This window comes from Pipistrellus kuhlii, unplaced genomic scaffold, assembly GCF_014108245.1.
Source record: "Pipistrellus kuhlii isolate mPipKuh1 unplaced genomic scaffold, mPipKuh1.p scaffold_m20_p_17, whole genome shotgun sequence".
NCBI classification, from domain to species: domain Eukaryota; kingdom Metazoa; phylum Chordata; class Mammalia; order Chiroptera; family Vespertilionidae; genus Pipistrellus; species Pipistrellus kuhlii.
This window is the reverse complement of record NW_023425482.1, coordinates 26,766,326-26,786,067: the sequence shown is the minus strand read 5'-3', so window position 1 is coordinate 26,786,067 and position 19,742 is coordinate 26,766,326. Positions and strand designations below refer to the sequence as shown.

The window sequence follows — 19,742 nt, the reverse complement described above, 5'->3', positions numbered from 1 at the left end:
GGAGGACCGGGAGGAGGACCCGGAGGACCGGACCCTGCGGGCGGAGCGCACGGAGCGGCCACGCCGCCGGCAGCCTGAGCCTCGGCGCCCGCGGCCGGCGAGCGGAGCCGGGATGCCCCGGGGGCCGGGGGCGCGGGCAGCGGCCGCGGCCGCGCAGTGAGGGCGGCGCCGGGACCGCGGTGAGTGCGGCCGGGGGACCGGGGCGACCGGGGCGACCGGGGGAACCGGGGGAGGGGGGGCGGGCGGGGCGCCCTGGCCGGAGCTCAAGTTCGGCCTCGGGGCTCGGCTGCGGGCGGGCTGGGAGGAAGCGGGTTCCGCCTGGGGGGCCTGGGGGACCCCGAGCCCCGCCGCCCGCGCGCGCCCGGACTCCGGCTCCGGTGACTCAGCTCCGGCCCGGCCACTCGGGGGCGCTCCGGCTCCGCCCGCCCCGCCGGGGGCAGGGGGGCGGCCGGGGCTGCGGGCGCGGACGGGCCGGAGGGGGGCCGCGCCCAGGGCGGGGGGCTGAGCCCCGCTGTCTTGGGGTCCCTCCTCGCCTTCCGGAGGAGCTGGGGGCGCCCAGCAGGGGGGTCCCTGCCGCCGCCGCCGCCGCTGCCGGAGACTGAGGTCGGGCTGGCTCTGGACTGGCGGGTGGGGGGGTGGGGAGGGGGCACCCCTCTTTTCACCCCCGTACCCCGCCCCCAATACCCACCCCCACCTCCACCCCCGGGAGCTGCCCGAGGGCCAGCTCCCAGCCCCGAAACGGAGCGAGGAGGGAGTGGAGCTGACAGCTTCCTAGAAGTCGGAGTGTGTTTGCAAACTAGTTGGGTTTTTGTTTTTTTTTTCCGCCAAAGCTGTCTGGCACCTGTGTGTTGGGGTGTGTATGTGTGTTGGGGTGTGGGGCGGGGGCATGAAGAGAGGCAGATAAATGCTCTTGCTTCCCTCCTGTTGCCCCCTCCCAGGGCCGGGCTGCCTCTGTGAACACAGGGGAGTCCTCCCTCTTCCCTTCTCTTCCCATCCCAGCCTCCCCTCCACCTCCCAGCCCGCCCCACAGCCCCCTTTGGGGAAGGTCTCCTTCAGAGGGGGTTGTGATTAGCCAGGGTCACAGGCGGCCCCCCCCCTGAGATGTATTGGCGGTAGTGACAAGGGCAGGGCTCTGAGGGGCCTTTTGATTTATCCGTACGTAGCCTTTTTAAAAAATATATATTTATTGATTCCAGAGAGGAAGGGGGAGGGAGGGAGAGATAGAAACATCAATAATGAGAGAGAATCATCGATCCAGCCGCCTCCTGCTCCTCTGCAGGCCCTCCGCTGGGTATCGAGAGCCGGCAACCCGGGCACATGCCCTGCCCGGGAATCGAACCATAACCTCCTGGCTCCTAGGCTGAGGCTCAACCGCTGAGCCACCAGGGCTGGGCATGCACTTTGCTTCGTTTTTGCTTGCCTGGGGTTGTGGGCTGTCACGGGTGGAGGGGGGCCTTTTCTGGTTCTTGGGGCACCCACAACGTCAGTCATGGGGTGAAGGAGCCCGCTGTCACGCCCCAGGCTGCAGCCTGTGCGGCCTGATGGGCAGCGTTGGGAGACCTGGGTCTGAACACCCCCCCAGCAGTGCTGCCCCCCACGCAGACCCTCCTCCCCTCCGCGTCCGGTCCCCATCCGGGAAATGGGCTCACGGTCCAGGCCTGGGCGGCAGGCTGGCAGCCAGCAGGAGGCAGAGGCTTTATGGCAGTCCCTCTGGCACAGGGCCCGGTGGCCCCGGGAGCCTGGCACCGGCCCAGGTGGGCAGGCGACCTACTGGCCGGAAGGGGCGGGGTCGCCTGGGGTAGTTTCTTCATGCAAAGAGCCTGGGGCTGAGCATGTGGACACCGAGTCCTTCTCAGCCGCTGCCACTTCCTGTCTGTGTGCCTTGGCCTGGGGGGCGGGGCTGCCATCTGTAAAATGAAGCAGAGTATGACAGTCCGTGTACAGGGCTGCTGAGAGCCGGAACCAGGGGTGTGTGTGGGGGGGGAGGGGTGTCCTGCAAAGCGGGGTGCGCTTCATCAAGTAAGTGTCTCTGGTGGGGTTTCGAGGGAACTCGGGGTCAGAGCCCAGCTGGTGTGGCCCAATGGTTAGGCGTCGACCCAGGAACCAAGAGATCACCAGTTTGGCTCGGGGTCAGGGCACATGCCCGGGTTGCGGGCGTGCAGGAAGCAGCCACTCAAGGATGTTCCGGTCTCATCGGTGTTTCCATCTCTCGTCCCTCCCCCTTCCTCTCTCTAAAAATCAACTTAAAATACTTAAAACGCAGGGCCATAAGAAGAGGGTCCGGGGAGAGCATCAGATTCTGTGCCCAGAAAGTAGAGAGACCAATACTCACATCCCTGTGGCCTCTCGGGTACTTTCGGATTCCGGAAGTGGTAGGTGTGAGGGTTAAGTTCGAGGCTCAGGGCTCACAGGCCAGCTGTGACCGGTCCACCCTGAGCAAGCCTCCGTAACCCTTAGCTGAGGGAACGTCAGTTTTTTTAGGATTCCTTCTGGGGTCTCCGCTCCGCCCTCTCCCAGCTCCTCCCTGGAGTGAGGCACTTCGGGTCCAGATGTTGAGCTTCGGGCTGCTCCCGGGGCAGAGGCCGAGGGGGAGCTGAAGATGGGGGAGCCCCCATTTCCCCTCCTGGGGCGGCCTCGCTGGGCCCAAAGGAGTGAGCAGAGCAGAGAGCATCCTCTGAGAATCCCCTCCCTCCGGCAGAGTGGGCAGCCTTGTTGTCGCCAGGTAAGGTCCGTTACTGAGAGGCCCCAGGGCCCCATCTGCCCGAAGCAGGTCTCCCTGGGGTCTCCCTCCCTCCCTCCCAGGGGCAGCTGACTCAGGGGCAGTCTTTCCGGGAGCCCAGCCCCTCCCCTCCTGCCCGGCCCCTCCCCTCCTGCCCCCTGCTGGGAGCAGCCCCTGGAGAAGGGCCCCCCCTCACAGGATCCTCAGGAGAGTCGTGGCTTCCTCCTGCGCCTTCATTGTTCCTGAGGACTGAGCCAGGGTCCGAGGGGGCTCCTTGCTCTCAGCCCAGCGTCCTGTGCCCTCCCCGGCCACCGGCCTCCGCTCCCTGGCGGTGTCGCGGGTGCTGTTCCCTGTTCTGTTCCCCCGAGTGCGTCCCCCCTGGCCCTGGCTATGCGTTCCTCCAGAGTCCGGGGTGAGGCCAGCCCTCACTCACGGCCACGCCGACGTGCTTGTTTTTCTCGGGGTTCGCCGCGCTCTGCCGCTCTGCCGTCACCTGGTTTGGCCGTCTGGGGGTCAGGGTGTCAGCTCCGGGGCCGGCTGGTTCAGGGCCCTGCCTGCCCTGCTTGCTCGGAGACAGGTGCCCGGCAGACGCGAACCGAGTGAGCGCATCTGCCCCTCCTTGTTGCCCCGGGTCCAGCTGGCTGGGCGGTCGGGTGATGGATCGAGGCAGAGTCATGGTCTCTGGAGGGATGGCTGCCTCACCTTGCTGAGCGCTGGGGACCGTCAGGGGGAGTGGACTCCGGTGGCGAAGGGACAGGTGCCGGCCTGGGGGGCGGAGCGGTGTGTGTCTGGAAGAAGGCGGGGCCCTCCTGGCACTGACGAGGGGGGCGGGGGTTGGTGGCTGCTGCCCTGGGTAGGGTATCTCCTGTGGTACCCGGGGGACGGAGGTGTCCTGGGAGAATCACCCCGTGTGACCAAGTCTCCTGACTTCTCTGACCTCCGTTTCTTTTCTTTTAAAAAAAATATATATATTTTTATTGATTTCAGAGAGGAAGGGAGAGATAGAAACATCAATGAGAGAGAATCACGGATCGGCTGCCTCCTGCACGCCCCCTACTGGGGAGAGCCCACAACCCGGGCATGTGCCCTGACCGGGAATCGAACCGTGACCTCCTGGTTCATAGGTTGATGCTCAACCACTGAGCTATATACACTGGCCAGGCTGGCCTCCGTTTCTTGCTCTAGAATAGGGGTGTCGAACTCAATCAGAGAAGGGGCCAAAATCTAAAATCCAGCCTAAATCGCGGGCCGAATGGTTTACTGAACAGTCATAAACTGTCATTGTGATGGAAACGCAGCAGAGTGCAGTGATGACAGCGCGGTGCGGGCCACATTGCAAGGCCTGGCGGAACGGATTTGGCCCGCGGGCCTTGTGTTTGACACATGTGCTCTAGAAGATGGGGCTTTTGAGGCAGGAGCGCTCCCCACTGGTTCCCTCTCTCCCGGCTCCACAGCAGCTGCAAAAGGGCTTGGGGATGGAGGAGGGCAGTGCACAGGGGCTCCGGTTCCTCCCCCACTGAGGGCTTCCCGCCTGGTGCGGTCCTCGCTGGTCACTCATCCAGTAATCAAGCAGCTTCTCTGGGCCGGGCCTGTGCTGAGGTGCAGCCACGGAGCTCCATGAGGAGTGTGGAGACAGGGCAGACAAGCGGGTGCCAGAGAGGCCGGAGGCAGGCTTCCCTGGGGGGATGCCACAGGGAGGAGGAGGAGAGTGATGGGAGCCTGTGACGGGCAGGGGGGCCTGAGGGCCAGGGGGCCTCCAGAGGGGCAGACAGTGACATGGAAGCTGGGACGTTCAGCCGTGGCGTTGGTCTCTCCTTCATGGCTGTGTCTCAGCCCACCTGGTGCCCCGCAGCGGATATGAGTGAATGAGTGAATGAATGAATGAATGCATGAACGAGGGAGGGAGGGAGGGCGAGGAAGCAGCATCTGCAAAGGCCCTGAGATGGGAGCATGCTCAGTCTATCCCAGGACCCCATTCTCCCCACAGCCCAGCCCTGCCTCTTTGGGGGGCTCTGGGGCATGGGGCCTGCCCACTTGCCCTGGCTGTCCAGACACTGGGGCGTGTCCTGGGCTCCCAGCAGAGGATGCCATCCAGCCTCCCTCCTGCTGGGCCCCCACAGTCTTTCTGAGTCACACCCCGTGGCCCCGGGAGGGGAGCGGTGTGCCAGGTGAGAGCACCACGCTGCCCGGTGTCACACTCTGGTTGCCTCGGACTCGGTGAGCGATGCCGGCCGGTGCATTCATTTCTGGAGCTGCCGTCACAAAGCACCGCCACCTGGATGGTCTGTCAGCGGTCGGCAGACTCATTCGCCCACAGAGCCAAATACTAGCAGGACAACGATGGACATTTCTTTGGAGAGCCAAATTTTTTAAACGTAAACTGTGTTATTTTGTGGAAGAGCCACACTCCAGGGGCCAAAGAGTTTGCCGACCCCGGGTCTAGGGGAAGGGACTTCCTGGCTCTTCTGGCAGCTGCGGGCATCCCTCACTTGAGGCCATGCCACCCCAGTCTCTGCCTCCCTCTCCCGGCTGCCTTCCCTCGGTGTCTCCCGGTCCTTCCCTGAGGACGCCCCTCACGTGGGATTACGGATCCACCCCCCTCCAGGGTGCCCTCACTTAACCAGTGACATCTGCACCGCCCCCACTTCCAAAGAGGACCCCATTCTGAGCTCCCGGGGGTCAGGATTTCAACATATCCTTCGGTGGGGGTGGCGGGCGGGAGAGACACAATCCAGCCCCTCACGGGCAGGCGTGGCCTCAGCTCTCTGTGCCTCGGTTGTCTCATCTATAAAATGGGGCCATACTCAGGGCCCGTCTGCTGAGTTGCAGGGAGACCAGGCACTGGAGAGCAGATGGCGATGAACTTGGGCGGAAGGACCTGCCAAGGGGGGTCCCTGGGTGTGGGCCTCCTGCCTGGGGTGCAGGAGTGACCCCGGCTCTCGGGCTGGATGAGACGGGCGGGCGGGTGCTTCTCAGCGTGGCGGGTGTGGGCTGCGGGTGTGGGCGGCGGGCAGGGAAGCCAGCGCGCTGCCGGGAGCCATTAACAAAAGGCAGGAGATCCCCTCTGCGGGGGATGCGAGCAGAGGCTGCCGGTGGGGGAACCAGGGGGGGTTCAGGCACTGGGCGGGCGAGCTGATGGCTACAGGCCTTACTCCCCCGGAGACGCTGGGCGGGAGCTGGGACTGGGAGCTGGGGCGGCGATGCCTGTTAGAGTCCCCAGGGCTGGAGGGAGCCCAAGCCCTTGACAGGCAGGGGACCAGGCACAGAGTGGGGCGGGGGCTTGTGGGAGTTCTCAGCGCTGGGAGCCCCCGTCCCCTAGGCCTCCCGTGGGAGTCCCCTGGAGGAGGTGGGGCGCCCCAGGGGAGAGCCACAGGGCCGAGCCCCAGTGCCCTGGCTGAGGCTGCCCTGAGCGCCCTTTGGATGAAGCCAGACTTTGGCCCACGGTCACTGTCACCACGCCCTCCATCATCCATTCGCTGGTCCACCCTCCGAGCCTGGCCAGGCCGGCCCCGAGGTCCCTGAAGTGCTTTCCGAGCCCCAGAGCACGTCCACGCCCTCCCCGGGAACTGGAGGGCGGGGCACCGCGGCCCACTTTGTGGGTGCAGGAGCCGAGGCTGGGCGGGAGGCTGTGGCAGAAGCAGGTCTCAACCCGGCGCCCCGGGAACCCCCACCCCCAGAGGCAGAGCTTGGTGCTCAGAAGCGGGCCGCGGAGAAGAGCTCCCCCCTGGGGGTGGTCTGGTGGAGCATGGGGCCACCCCTGCCACAGCCTCCTCTCGGGCGGGCGGGCGGCTGTGTCTATATTTATCCCATAATGGCCTGGCTGCCTGTGGGGAGCGCGGTGTCTTCTGAGCCGCAGCCAGGGCCTCCGAGAAGGTGGAGCAGTGATTGGCGTTGAGACACCGCCCCCCCACCTGGGTGAGAGCACAAGCCTGTGCTCTGGGGGCTGGGCCAGCCTGGCGGGAGCGGGAGCGGCATTAGGTACTCGGGGAGGATGAGCAGCTTGGGGTGCGGCCCTTCCCCCAGAGAACCGGGGCTGTGGGAGGTTGGGGTGATGGGACTGCGGCTGGCCTTAGCATGTGGCTGGAAGGTGGGACCAGATAAATGTGAAAACCTTTGCCAAAGCCGGTTTGGCTCAGTGGTGGAGCGTCGGTCTGCGGACTGGGGGGTCCCGGGTTTGATTCCGGTCAGGGGCATGTGCCTTGGTTGCGGGCGCATCCCCGGTGGGGGGTGTGCAGGAGGCAGCTGGTTGATGTTTCTCTCTCATCGATGTTTCTAGTTCTCTGTCCCTCTCTCCTCCTCTCTGTGGAAAACCAATAAAATATATATATATATATTTAAAAATGTTAAAACCTTTTAGCTCAAGAGACTACAAGAGCCGTGATTCTGATCATTCCAAGATGCTTTCCCCTCACTCTTCCTCACTTTTAAATTATATATATATATTTTTTTTTTCATTGATTTTAGAGAGAAAGGGAGAGGGAGAGAGAGAAACATCAGTGATAAGAGAGAATCATTGATCAGCTGCCTCCTGCATGCCCCGCATTGGGGATCAAGCCCACAACCCAGGCCTGTGTCCTGACCGGGAATCGAACCGTGACCTCCTGGCTCATAGGTTGACGCTCAACCACGGAGCCACACCAGCCGGGCATCTTCCTCACTTTCACCAAAGTTTCTCTAGCTCCCATGCTCTGCCTCTGTGCCGGGAACAAGAGAGATGAAAATGAGATTCAGCCTCATCGCTAAGCTCACGCGAGGGGGACTTTCCCTGAGCCAGGGTGCACGGCTTGGGGACGTCGTAAATGACTGGGGCTCGGGAGGGACCCTACAGAGGAGTCCCTGGGTTATCTTTAACGTTTTGTTAAAGTGCCACAGACAAAATCGAGCAGAGCTCCCGCAGGTACGAACTCAGCGACCGATCGTAAACCCAAAACGCCTGTGTCGGCAGCACCCGGCCCGAGAAACGGTGGGCCTCATCTGACCATTTGAAAGTCCTAAAAGCAAAGCCTGAGGTTTCGCCGAGAAAAAGGAATTCAGCGTCAACCCTGCAGCACAGAAACCTCGCCCGGTTTCCGGCTGCCTGGCCTGCCCTGCAGACTTCACAGTCAAGACTACTCTATCAACAGCCCCCTGAGTTCCCAGCCTCCTGTCTGGCCCTATAGATTTCAGCCTGCCAGGCCCCACGATCACGGGAGCCAACTCCTTAAAATGTATTTAGAGCCCTAGCGAGTTTGACTCAGTGGATAGAGCATTGGCCTGCGGACGGAAGGGTCCCGGGTTCGATTCCGGTCAAGGGCCCATGCCCGAGTTACAGGGTTTGAGCCCCAGTAGAAGGCATGCAGGAGGCAGCTGAGCCATGATTCTCTCTCATCGTTGATGTTTCTATCTCTCTGTCCCTCTCTCTTCCCCAATACATCAAGAATCCCGGATAATACACAAGTTACACAAGTTACGTAGTGTTCCGAGGGCTGTGCCTCCTTAATCTTCAGAATGCCCCCGAGAAAGCTCTCTTATTGTTCCTGTTTTACCGAGGGGAAACTTGCTTGAGGCCGTGCAGCAGGTGAGCAGGGCCTGGGCTGTCTGAGTCCAGAGTCCGTGTTCCTAACCTCTGCAGCGTGCTGGCAGGTTCTGTCTGCAGCTCGGGGAGGCCAGTGTCGCTGGGACAGAGGGAGCGAGGGGACGGTGGCATGAGGTGGGGTCAGGTGGGGGCGTGGGGAGCCACTGGAAGGTTTTCAGGCAGATCTGTGGCAGCATCTGACTTGAATATTGAAAGAGTCCCTCTGGCTCTGACGTGGCAGAGTCGGGGCCGTCGGGGGCCAGTGCGTGACTGAGCATGAGATGGCTGGGCCTGGCCGGGCCCAGGCAGGGCCTGGGAGGTGAGGACGATGCTGTAGGCTGCCTGGAGGTGGAATTGGCCGTGGCGGCAGCAGGATAAGGGGGTGAAGGAAAGAGAAAGATCAAGGAGATGGGTTCTGAGGTTGCTGGCTGAATCCAGAATATTCTGGACCTGCGGCTCCGTGCTGTCCTTCTGGCTAAGTGGCCAGGTGTCCCCTCAGCTGGGGCCCGTGGACGCCATGGGAGCCAGCACCCGTGTCTTGTATTGCTGCTCCTTGCAGGGGGCTCAGGAATGTTCGCTGAGTGACTGAATGGGAATCCTAAGCCCTGCCTTCCCTCTGCCTCAGTTAGCCCATCTGGAACAGAGACTACTCATTCGTTTCCCTGCCTCCCAGCCCCTCCCCTGGGGGTCCAGTCCCTCCAGGAAGGCCGGTGCCCATCTGGGCCAGGCATCAGCAGCATCTGTGAGCAAGCCCTGGTTCCCCGGACCCGTCTCCAGCCTGAAACCTCCAATTACCTGCGGGAGCGCCTCCCTCTGGCACGGCAGGCCCGACCCTTCCTTAATGACACCTTGCCCGCCTGCCCTCCGTGCTGGAGTAGGAGGGGAGGGGGCCCGGCCAGCCTGAGCTGTGGTTTCTTTTTCCATTGCGTCAGGCCTCAGGGGCCCGCCCGCCCGCCTGCCCACCGCCGGGCTGGCACAGAGGGGCCCACTGTGGCCAGGCTTGCCCCAACTCTAGACAGGATGTGCTCCCCGTTTCGGGGATCCAGAGGCTTCCTGCCGGAGGGTGAGTTGGGGCTGGGGGACCTGCCCCCAGCTGGGGGAGGAGCGCCCTTCCCCGCCCACCCATCCCACCCATCGCTCACTGGCTCAGCTCACCCGCTCACTCTGGGGACCGGGAGCTGATCCAGAGCGGGGCAGTGGCTCGGGGAGCCTTCCTGTGACCTGCCCTCCTGCCCTGCCCCTGCCCCTGCCCCTGCCCTCAGCCAGGCCCAGCCAATGAGGGGCAGGAGGGCAGGCGAGTGATGATGGTGACTTGGACCAGGGAGAGCGGGGGCGAGGGCACGGGGAGTGGGGAGAAGTGGCCCCAGAGCATCATACAAGAGCACGCCTTTCTTTGCGTGTGCTCTTTGGGGACATGTGTGTGTGTGCCTATGTGACCATACACACGTGTGTACGTGTGCAAGGAAGTGCATGGAGCTGAGTGTGTGTCCCTGGGACCCCTCAGGGTAGAAACAGAGCTGTCCCACTTGGCAGCAGGGGGGATGGTGGCATGCCGGGAAGGGGGCCTGTGAGGTGGGGAGCAGGGGGGGAGCTGGAATGCACCCCGTCAGTGATGATGGGAGAAGCAGGGGTACAGACAGGGTGACCCGAGAGAAACTGCTGACCTTGTGCACTCTCAGGCCCTTTGGCCTGGCTGAGTCCCCATCTGACCCCAGCTGGGTCCTAGTGCCCCCACCCCAGCAGAAAGCCCAGCATTGGCCTGGGAGTCCGGAGACCCTGATCCTGCCTCTGCTGTGTCCTGGCCCTGCCACCAGGCTCCTGGCCCCCTCCAGGCAGCGCCTCCAGGCAGGTGACTTGCGTGCGCTCTCTCGCGTCCTCAGTTTCCTCTTCTGTAAAATGGGTGACTGCCATGCCCCACCCCGCCTCCGGCATAAGCAGGCGTTCTCTCAGCCACAAGGCAAGATGTCCCTTTTGGACACGGCTCTCCCCGCCCTCCGGGGTCCTGCTCACCCCTCCCCCACTGGGCACAGTGCGTGCAGCAGCTGGCAGTGAAAGGGAGTGCTGCTCACAGCCCCTCCGTGGAAACTAATTTTTACACAACGAGAATAAATGCTGCCGGCAAATTGCTGCCCTGCCGCTCGGGGCTCCTGTGAGGATAATGAGGTCCTGGGGACAGACGGGGAGGGGAGGGAAGGGCATGAGCACTGGGCTTTGTCACTATCCACATCCTCTCAAGTCGGGCAGGCCTGGAGGCGCTGCCTGGAGGGGGCCAGGGGCCTGGCGCCTGCCCCACCCTCACCCGCAGACCAGCCCCCAGAAGGGCTGGCACTCAGAGAGTGGCTGTGGCCAGGGCCGGAGGGCGGGGGAGGGCTCCGTCCTCCCTGCCTGGATGCCAGCCACCTCCTTGCCAGCCTCCCCGCTGCCTCTGTTTAGCCTGACAGCCCGCTCTCCCCTCAGGGGCCAGAGGGAGCTTTTAAAAACAGAAATCAGATCATGTCACCTGTCTGCTTAAAACCTGCCAGAGGCTCGGAGGACAGCCCCAGCTCCCTGCAGGGACTTCGGCCGGAAAGCCGGCTGCTGTTCCCACTCCCTGGGAGCATGAGGACCGAGCCTGAGCCTGCCAGTCTTCCCGGGGCAGGGCCCCAGCCCAGGCACAGTGTGCGGTCCGAGCAGGCGCTCAGCAATCACTCTGGCGGGAATGAATGGGCCTCAGTGTCCTCCTCTGGGAAATGGGGCCGTCGGAGAAGGATTAGCGACTGCGGGTGAAGTCGGGGCTCAGAGCACACAGGAAGAGGGATTCCTCGTCCCTCAGGGAGCACCCTCCTCTCGCCTGCCTCTCGGGGCGGTGCAGGGCCAGTGTCCTCCCCAACATGAGGGGCCAAGATAGCAGTCCCGGAGCTGGAAGCTGGTCTTTGTCGGTGAGCGTTTGGGGCCGGACGCGTCCATACAGTGAGGGGCCTGTGTACGCTAAACACGTGCCAGAGGAGAGAGGATCCGGTCACAGGGGCCTCCAGGACCGTGTCCCTGCGGTCTCACGGGCAGGTGAGGGGACGGAGGCACAGAGAGCCAGCGGGCTTGCCCCTGGGGCCTGAGCCCTGTGGGACCCAGGGCTCCCGCCGCCCCAGGAGGCGTGCTTCTCCGCACCTGCTCCAAATGAGCACCTTGCACTCGGAGAGGAGCAGAGCTGCTCACCGTGGGCAGTGCCAGTAATTAGCCTGGACGGTGGGAGGGGCACGCACGGCCCAGTGCATGGCGTCTTGGGAAGCTGTGTACAATGAAAGGATAAACTGTAGGTTGCCGATAAGGACCAGCTCATGGGAGATCGGAGTGAGGTGGAGGGTTTATTTGTTCATGATTTATACACTCACACTTTTTAAAAAAAAAATTTTTTTTCATTTTCCCTAGCTGGTTTGGCTCAGTGGATAGAGCGTCAGCCTGTGGAGTGAAGGGTCTTGGGTTCAATTCTGGTCAAGGGCACAGGCTCGTGTTGCGAGCTTGATCCCCAGTTGGAGGCATGCAGGAGGCAGTCGATCAATGGTTCTCTCTCATCATTGATGTTTCTCTCTCCCCCCACCCCCTCTTCCTCTCTGAAATCAATTAAAAAAAAAGTTTTTGGTGTTTTTTTTTTTAAGTATATTGATCTTCAGAGAGAGAGGGAAAGAGAAAGGAGGCACACTCATGCTTTATTATTATTATTATTGTTATTATTATTCAAATAAACACTGGGAGCATCCTATGCACCAGTCACATGCTTAGGCCAGGGATACAGATTGAACAAGATAGACAATGAACAAGGTCAAGTTTTGCTGAGTTGCCGAAAGTGAGCTTCCTAGTGGCCAAAGCAATGAGGGAACCTGGAGTAATGACAAGCTCCACATTCGCCCCAAGATGATATCATGTTAATGCCTCAGAGAAGCCCGGGTGCTCCCATTAAATGAACGTCTGGGATGTCCATGCCCATGGGATTTGTTGCTGACCCGGCTGGGGCAGCGTGGACCTGTGTGTATCTCAAAGGCAAAGACTGACCAGAGCAGAGAAGAACTCCAAAGACACACTGACCACATTGACCGGAGTCCCTCGTTTCCTGAGTTCTCCTTTCTCCAGTCTTTTGTCCACATATACGCCCCTCCCACACACACCTTTCCTGGCATCTCCGCCCACATTCTCTGTCTCTCTGCCCACATCCTCTGCCTCTCTACCCAGGCGGTGTGGTGGATGTCGGGCCTCTCTCTCTGACCCCCCACTCCTCTCCCCGCAGACTGCCAGGAACTGCTGCCGCCACCGCCGCCACCCCCCATGGCCCACATCCAGGGTCCGGGCGCCCCAGCGGCAGGGGCTGCCCCTGTGGGCTCCCAGTACTGCGTGTGCAAGGTGGAGCTGTCTGTGAGCGGCCAGAACCTGCTGGACCGGGACGTCACCTCCAAGTCCGACCCCTTCTGCGTCCTCTTCACGGAGAGCAATGGCCGGTGGATGGAGGTGAGCCCTCCATGCGCGCCTGTGCTGGGCGGGGGTGGCTCGGTGTCTGGGGAAGGGCTTCTACTGGGTCCTGGGGCCTCCCGGTCGGGCCCTTGGAGGTAATTGGAGTGTGGGCTGGGGCTTCTTAGAAAATTGTTACTCTTTTTTTTTTTTTTTTTTTTTTTAATATTTTATTGATTTTTTACAGAGAGTAAGGGAGAGGGACAGAGAGTTAGAAACATCAATGAGAGAGAAACATCGATCAGCTGCTTCCTGCACACCTCCCACTGAGGATGTGCCCACAACCAAGGCACATGGCCTACCTTGATGAGCCCAGAGCTGGGGATGTCGATGGGGCCGCAGCCAGGCGCTTTGGAACTGGAAAACTCGGGCCTGAGAACTGGGGAGCGATGCAGGGGGAGGAAGGGCATTGAGAAATCCAAACCGTTAAAACTTCCCAGTCTTAGACATTGCTTCGTTCCTATTCCCTACAGAGTCTTCATTGTAGTAAATTTAGAAAAGCCAGATGGACAGGAAGAAGGAAGTCAGGATAGTGGGGAGCCGGCCTGTGAGGGAGAGCCTCTGCTAAAAGTTGGGTACCCAGCCCTCGCTTGTTTGGCTCAGTGGCTCCAGTGTCAGCCTGAGGACGGAAGGGTTCCGGGTTCGACTTCCGGTCAAGGGCACATACCTCCATTGCAGGCTTGTGCGGGAGGCAACCGATGGATGTGTTTCTCACATCGATGTTTCCCTCTCTCTCTCTCTCTCTCTCTCTCTCTCTCTCTCTCTCTCTGTCTCTCCCCCTCCTTTCCACTGTCTCTAAGAATCAATGGAAAAAAATACCCTCTAGTGGGGATTAAAAGCAAACAAAAAAAGTTGGATACCCCGCCTTCCAGAGAGTTTTATTTGAGCGTAGATTTTCCAAAATATGTGTCTGTCGGTCCGCATAGTCAGCCAGGCCACCGAGCACATCCCACTGGACACCCTGTGGTTCACAAAGACTCTCCACAAAGCCAAGGAATTGGTGCTGAGGCTGTGGACCCATTTTACAGAGGGGCAACCGGGGCCCCGAGCCGGTGGGGACTTCTCTGTGTCCCCCGTGCTTTGGAGATGGAGCCAGAATTGGGAGGTGGGACGTGGTGTCAGTTGAGGAACCCTGGAGGGGGGTGGGTAGCTCCAGGCATGAGGCCAGCCCGTCTGGAGCCCCCTGTCCCCTCTGCCAGGTCCCTAGAACCCGGGCCTGCCCTTCCAGGAACAGTGCCCCCCAATTTCCTTGACTGTCCCTCTCCCACCCGGGCCGGCCACCCTGGCTAAAAATAGCCCAAGATCAAGACCTCTGCCTGCCGCTCCGGCCCCTGGACATGGACTGGGTGGGAGGGAAAAATCAACACAGCCCAGGCCCCAAAATAGACGGTCACCCGGACTCTGCGGTTTGGGGCCTCCGTGTGGAGTGGCCAGAGGGCAGGGCTCCTGTCCCAGCCCCAGCGCTGACCCACAGTGCAGGCCCTGTCCTCACCCGGGCCTGGCTTCCCCAGTGGGTGGGACCCTGGGGCTGCACAATTCCAATATTGACATTCCAGGATTCCGTATAAGGCACAAACATCTGCCCTCCCCCTAAGGATCCCTCCTTCCTGTTGCCTCTCTCAGCTTCCATGTAACATGGGGCTTGAAAAAAAGGATCCTCCCAGCCAAAACCGGTTTGGCTCTGTGGATAGAGCATCAGCCTGCGGACGAAAGATCCCGGGTTCAATTCCGGTCAAGGGCATGTACCTGGGTTACGGGCACGTCCCCAGTAGGGGTGTGTGCAAAAGGCAGCTGATCGATGATTCTCTCTCATCGATGTTTCTAACTCTCTATTCCTCTCTGTAAAAAATCAATAAAATATATTTAAAAAAAAAAAAAAGAAAGAAAGAAAAAGGATCCTCCCAAAACTAAAAGAATGAAAACCACAGAGAGTCCAACCCTTCACTCTACAGAAGTGGAAACTGAGGCACAGATGAGGAAAAGGACCCCCCTTCTGTCACTCCTCTAGGCAGGACAGGGCCCTGGCTCGTATCCTGCCATCCTGGGTATGGAGGCAGGCCCAGAGAGTTCAGAGTGTGGGTGCTGGAGTCAGACCCAGGTTAAGATCCTGGCCCCATGCCCCTCTAAGCTGTTCCCCCTTGGGAAAGTCACTTAACCTCTCTGTGCTTCAGTGGCCTCCTCTGGGAGCTGAGGGCAGCGCTTGCCCAGGTCACTGGCCGAGTGCCCGGCACAGAGCTGGCGTTCCGCCAGTTGGCGAGTGATTCCCAGCAGCCCCTCTCCCCCCCCCCCCCAGAAGGGTTGACCTCTGACCCCCGTTCCCCCTGCCTCTCTGCCAGTACGACAGGACAGAGACCGCCATCAACAACCTCAACCCCGCCTTCTCCAAGAAGTTCGTCTTGGACTACCACTTTGAGGAAGTGCAGAAGCTCAAGTTCGCCCTGTTCGACCAGGACAAGTCCAGCACACAGCTGGACGAGCACGACTTCCTGGGCCAGTTCTCCTGCAACCTGGGCGTGGTGAGCGGTGCCCCCTGGTGGGGTGGGCAGCACCTACCCTCCCGGACGTCACCCTGCTCCCACGGCCAGGGCAGCCCCTGCGACAGCGTCTCTCCTGCCCTGGCTCCGGAGGTGGCATCACAAATACAGATTGCCTGAGGGGCCAGCGGGCAGGAAAAGGGGCGGGGCTGTAGCCTGGTAGGTTTGGGGCCAGGTGGTGGGCTCTCATTGGACGACACTGAGTACAGTGCCAGCCACATGTTGTCACACAGGAAAGGAGGCCCCACGTGGCCAGAGCTACTGATTGTTAGAAGCCATCCAGTGTGGTCTTTTTTTTTAAAATATATTTTACTAGAGGCCCGGGGCACAAATTCATGCATGGGTGGGGTCTGGCCGGTTTGCACGGATAGGGGCCAATCAGGGCCAGGCCTGTGGGTGGGGGAGAGGATGTGGGTGCTTGGTGGCTGGCCTCGTCCCCAATCGAGGTGTTGGGGGCTGATTCAGGGCCTGGGTGGAGGGGCCAGTCAGGGCCTGGATCAGGCTGGTTGGCTGCCGCAGTGCAGTCATAGACTCTGGTCATTCTGGTCATTCCGCCTTTCTGGTTGCTGGGCTTTTATATATATAGATTGAGTTTTTTTACAGAGAGGAAGGGAGAGGGAGAGAGAGCTAGAAACATCAACGAGAGAGAGAAACATCAGTCAGCTGCCTCCTGCACACCCCCTAACTGGGGATGTGCCTGCAACCAAGGTAATGCCCCCAACCAGAATCGAACCTGGGACCCCTCAGTCCACAGGCAGACGCTCTATCCACTGAGCCAAACCAGTTAGGGCTCAAGTGTGGTCTTGACTTTGAGGTAGGAGGATCTGACCAGAAACCAAGACACCCAGGGACGTCCTACTTTGTGATGGGCTTACTGTGTGACCTTGAGCAACTTCCTTTCCCTCTCTGGGCCACACTTCCCCATCCAGCTCAGTCCGTGGTGAACGTGTGGAGGGTGGGAGTTTGCAGGAACCTCTGACACTTTCATTCTTTATGGCCATGGACCCTTAGATCAGCCCCAGACTCTTCTGGGCCTCCATGTCCCCATATTTCACTTGGGGATAATGTTGACTGCCCAGCCGATAGAGATGGTGAGGGAATAAAATTAAAATCCCTTTGAGAGGTCCTCGTGGAGACTGAAATGCCCCGGGCCTGCAAGAGATGATGCTCAATGAAAGAGCAAGCTGAAACCGGTTTGGCTCAGTGGATAGAGTGTTGGCCTGTGGACTGAAGGGTCCCGGGTTCGATTCCGGTCAAGGGCATGTACATTGGTTGCGGGCACATCCCCGGTGGGGGGTGTGCAGGAGGCAGCTGATCGATATGTCTCTCCCGTCGATATTTCTGGCTCTCTATCCCTCTCCCTCCCTCTCTGTGAAAAATCAATAAAAATACATTTAAAAAAAAGAAAAAGAAAACGAAAAGAGCAAGGGGCCCGCAGTTATGTAAGAAGCGGGGTGCCTCCATCAGGGCTCCCCCGGCCTGTGTGTCCACAGCCTCAAAAGGTCACTGAGGCCAGAGCTTAAGGCGGAGTGGGATCCTACGCAGGACCCAGCCCCAGCCCAGCAGGGCCACCCCAGCCCGGAGGGAGGGGCAGGGCAGGAAGTGTGGTCTGGCTGAGGAGAGCTGTGGCTCCAGGCTGCCCCGGAGCCAAGGCAAGGAAAACGGCTTCTGCCAGACCACCGCCGGCCTCCTCCCCGCCTGCTCTCCCGGCTCCTGCGGGCACCCCCACTGGTGGGACCCCCGCCAGCCGGGAGGTCAGGGGAGCCGGGTGCCTGGGCCCCCAGTGGCACAGAGAAGGTGGAGAAGCGCAGGGAGGGGACTGGAGAGAGAGACCACCATGGGGGTGGGGGGTGGTGTGGTGGTGGAACATGCTCTTATGGGCACCCTGGCCGTTCCCCTAAGCAACAGAGGGCCAGGGTGGCCCCTGCAAGGGTGGGGATGGAGGGGACAGAGGTGGCGGGAAGGCGGCCCCTTTTCCCTTCTGTGCTGTGTTGATCACGGACTGTGTTTCCTGTGCAAACCAGTGAGAATTCGGAGAGACTGAGCCTCTCCATCAGAGGGTGAGGTAGGGGTAGATGGCTTCGGGGAGGCAGTTAGGGGGCTAACCTCTCCTCCGTTGTTCCCAGACGTGAGCCTTTTGCAAGAGCCTTTTCCTGGGGCAGCCCGGTCAGTGGGGGTCGGGCTCCCGGGCTCCCATCCCAGCGGTGGGACCTCAGGCGGGTGTCCTCACCTCTCTGGGCCTCGGTCTCCCCGGCCGCCCCGTGGGGTGAGCAATAGCTCGCTCCCTTCTGCCTCCCCTGAGCCTGGCGGAGCGGGAGGCGGAGCCGGCAGCGCCTGGCACGGAGCGGCCAGCAGCTGTGAGGGGCTGAGCATCCTTCCTCCTCGCCAGCCTCACGGAGCTCCTCCTCCCCTCTCTCCCCTCAGATCGTCTCCAGCAAAAAGATCACTCGGCCTCTGCTGCTGATGAATGACAAGCCGGCCGGGAAGGGCTTGATTACGGTACCGCCACGCCTCCCCCCCCCCCCCCCCCCCCCCCGCCCCTGCACCCCCTCAGCTTCTGCCTCTGCGGGCTGCCCTCCCCCATCAATGGGCCGCCTCCCTGGCAGATAATTACCAGCTTTGTTTGGAGTAAAAAGGCCCAACTTACAACTTAGCAACAGGTCTCTTAGCAACGGGCTCCCGGCTCCACACAGGATGCCTGGGGGGCCGCCAAGCTGGGGGTAAGAGGGTAGTCAGAGCCCCCCCCCCCCGCCCCCGCCCCCAGCCTTCTACTCCCGGGGTGGGAGGCCTCCAGAGCCCTCCCAGCCCTGCACCCCGCTCCCCACCCCTCCCGGCCTGCCCTCCGTCGGGGGTCTTTCAGCGGCGCCTTGCCAGGCAGAAATGGGCTTGTGGCTGCAGACAATGATTCTGCGATGCAGTGACTGGAGCGATGTGCAATGATTCTTGCGATGCTCAGGTCCTCTGCGGGCTGAGCTCCTCAGCCCCCCAGATTCCAGAAGGCGGAGAACCCCCCCCCCCTTTGCAGATGAGGGGGCTGAAGCCCACTGAGGCGGTTCAGCTAGTGAGCTTCTCTCCTGGAAGGTCCCCTTCAGACTCCAGGTGACTGGCCACATAGGGAGGGAGGGGAGGGGTGACAGGGGGGCCAGTCCTAGGTGTGTGCACACCGGGTCCCTCTCCTGTTCTGAGCCTCCCTGGCTCCTGTGCGCGCCTTGGGGTGGAGGCAGCTGGATTCCTGCACCCCTTGCACATGCTCCCAGGCCCGTATCCGCTGTCCTGCCGCCTGGCGAGGCCTCTCCCCACCTCCCTCCACCTCGTGGGGTCCAAGCCTCCCCACACCTGAACTTCACAGGCCAGTGCCCCTCCGCCTGGGAGCCAGCCCAGGCGGACCCCACCCCGCCTGAGGTGCCCTCCTCCTGAGCATGTCCGCCTGCCCCAGCGAGGCCTCAGTGCCCTCCTCCGAGCAATGGGTACAGCAGTAGGACCCGCCCTGCAGGGTGCTGAGCGAGTCTCCGGAGGAGGAGGAGAAGGGGAGGCCGGCAGGGCCCAGCCTGGCCTCTGTGACTCTGCGAGCATGTTCGGGAAGCCCTAGCCCAGAGGACCCAGCCAGCCCACTGCTCTGCTGGGGACGGAGGCCCGCCCTGCCCCTGGGGGGACAGGGAGAGAGAAAGGCCCAGGGAGGGCACCTGGCAGTCCCCAGTGACCCGGCTGGGGCAGAGAGCCACCCTGGCTGAAGGCGAAGGCGTGGAGAATGGATGGCAGTGAGCTGGAGAGCAGAGGGGGCTCGGGGGCTCCTTCCCTGCCCAGGCCTCAGTTTCCCTAGCTGCAGAGTGAAGTGGCTGGAATTCCTGAGACCGTGGTGTTTGGGGGGGCTGTGCTCTCCGAGCCCACAGAGGGGGTGTGAGGGGGCCCAGAGCCTCTCCCCCAGGACTCAAGACCCCCCCCACCCTCATGTCCGATGCCCACTTTTTCTGCCCTCGCCATCCCTCTCTGGAGCCACATAGGGGCCCTGGGCTTTTGGTTCCCTCCTGTCCACACAGGTTACCCCATTTTCAGAGGATGGAAATGGAGGTGCGGGGAAGACAAGAGACTAGTCCAGGGACGCTTGGCACTATCCCTCCCCTCCCCCTCTTCGCTCTGGAGCATTGACTCCTGGGGCACCCTATGCCCACCCTGCCCAGCAGGGGGCCAGGGGAGTCTGAGGAACGGGTGCTGAGTGCCCCATTCCTCTGGCCTCACAGATCGCCGCCCAGGAGCTGTCGGACAACCGCGTCATCACGCTGAGTCTGGCGGGCAGGAAGCTGGACAAGAAGGTGAGGTGGGCGGAGGGGGGAGTAGTCCTCCCCAGCCCCAGGTGGTGTGGCCTAGACCTGGAACTTCTGTCTGGCCGCCACTGTCGGCACCCCCCACCGAGGGACACGGCTCCCGGTCCAGACCGCTCCTGGGGAACTCCCTCTGCCTC

At 61.6% G+C, this 19,742-nt stretch overlaps 1 protein-coding gene across 2 annotated transcripts in view; it reads left to right on the top strand.

Annotated features, from left to right (window-relative positions):
• The window catches only part of CPNE2 (copine 2), a 37,182-nt gene continuing 17,440 nt past the window's right edge, over positions 1-19,742 (top strand). Inside the window, exons 1-5 of one of the 2 annotated variants that reach the window (XM_045582842.1) lie at positions 1-179; positions 12,532-12,749; positions 15,086-15,265; positions 17,708-17,782; positions 19,522-19,593. In XM_045582842.1, coding sequence (XP_045438798.1) covers positions 12,570-12,749; positions 15,086-15,265; positions 17,708-17,782; positions 19,522-19,593 — 507 coding nt within the window. In that variant the 5' untranslated portion in view covers positions 1-179; positions 12,532-12,569. The remainder of the gene's footprint in view (positions 180-12,531; positions 12,750-15,085; positions 15,266-17,707; positions 17,783-19,521; positions 19,594-19,742) is intronic. The other variant, XM_036440302.2, reaches the window with a different exon arrangement.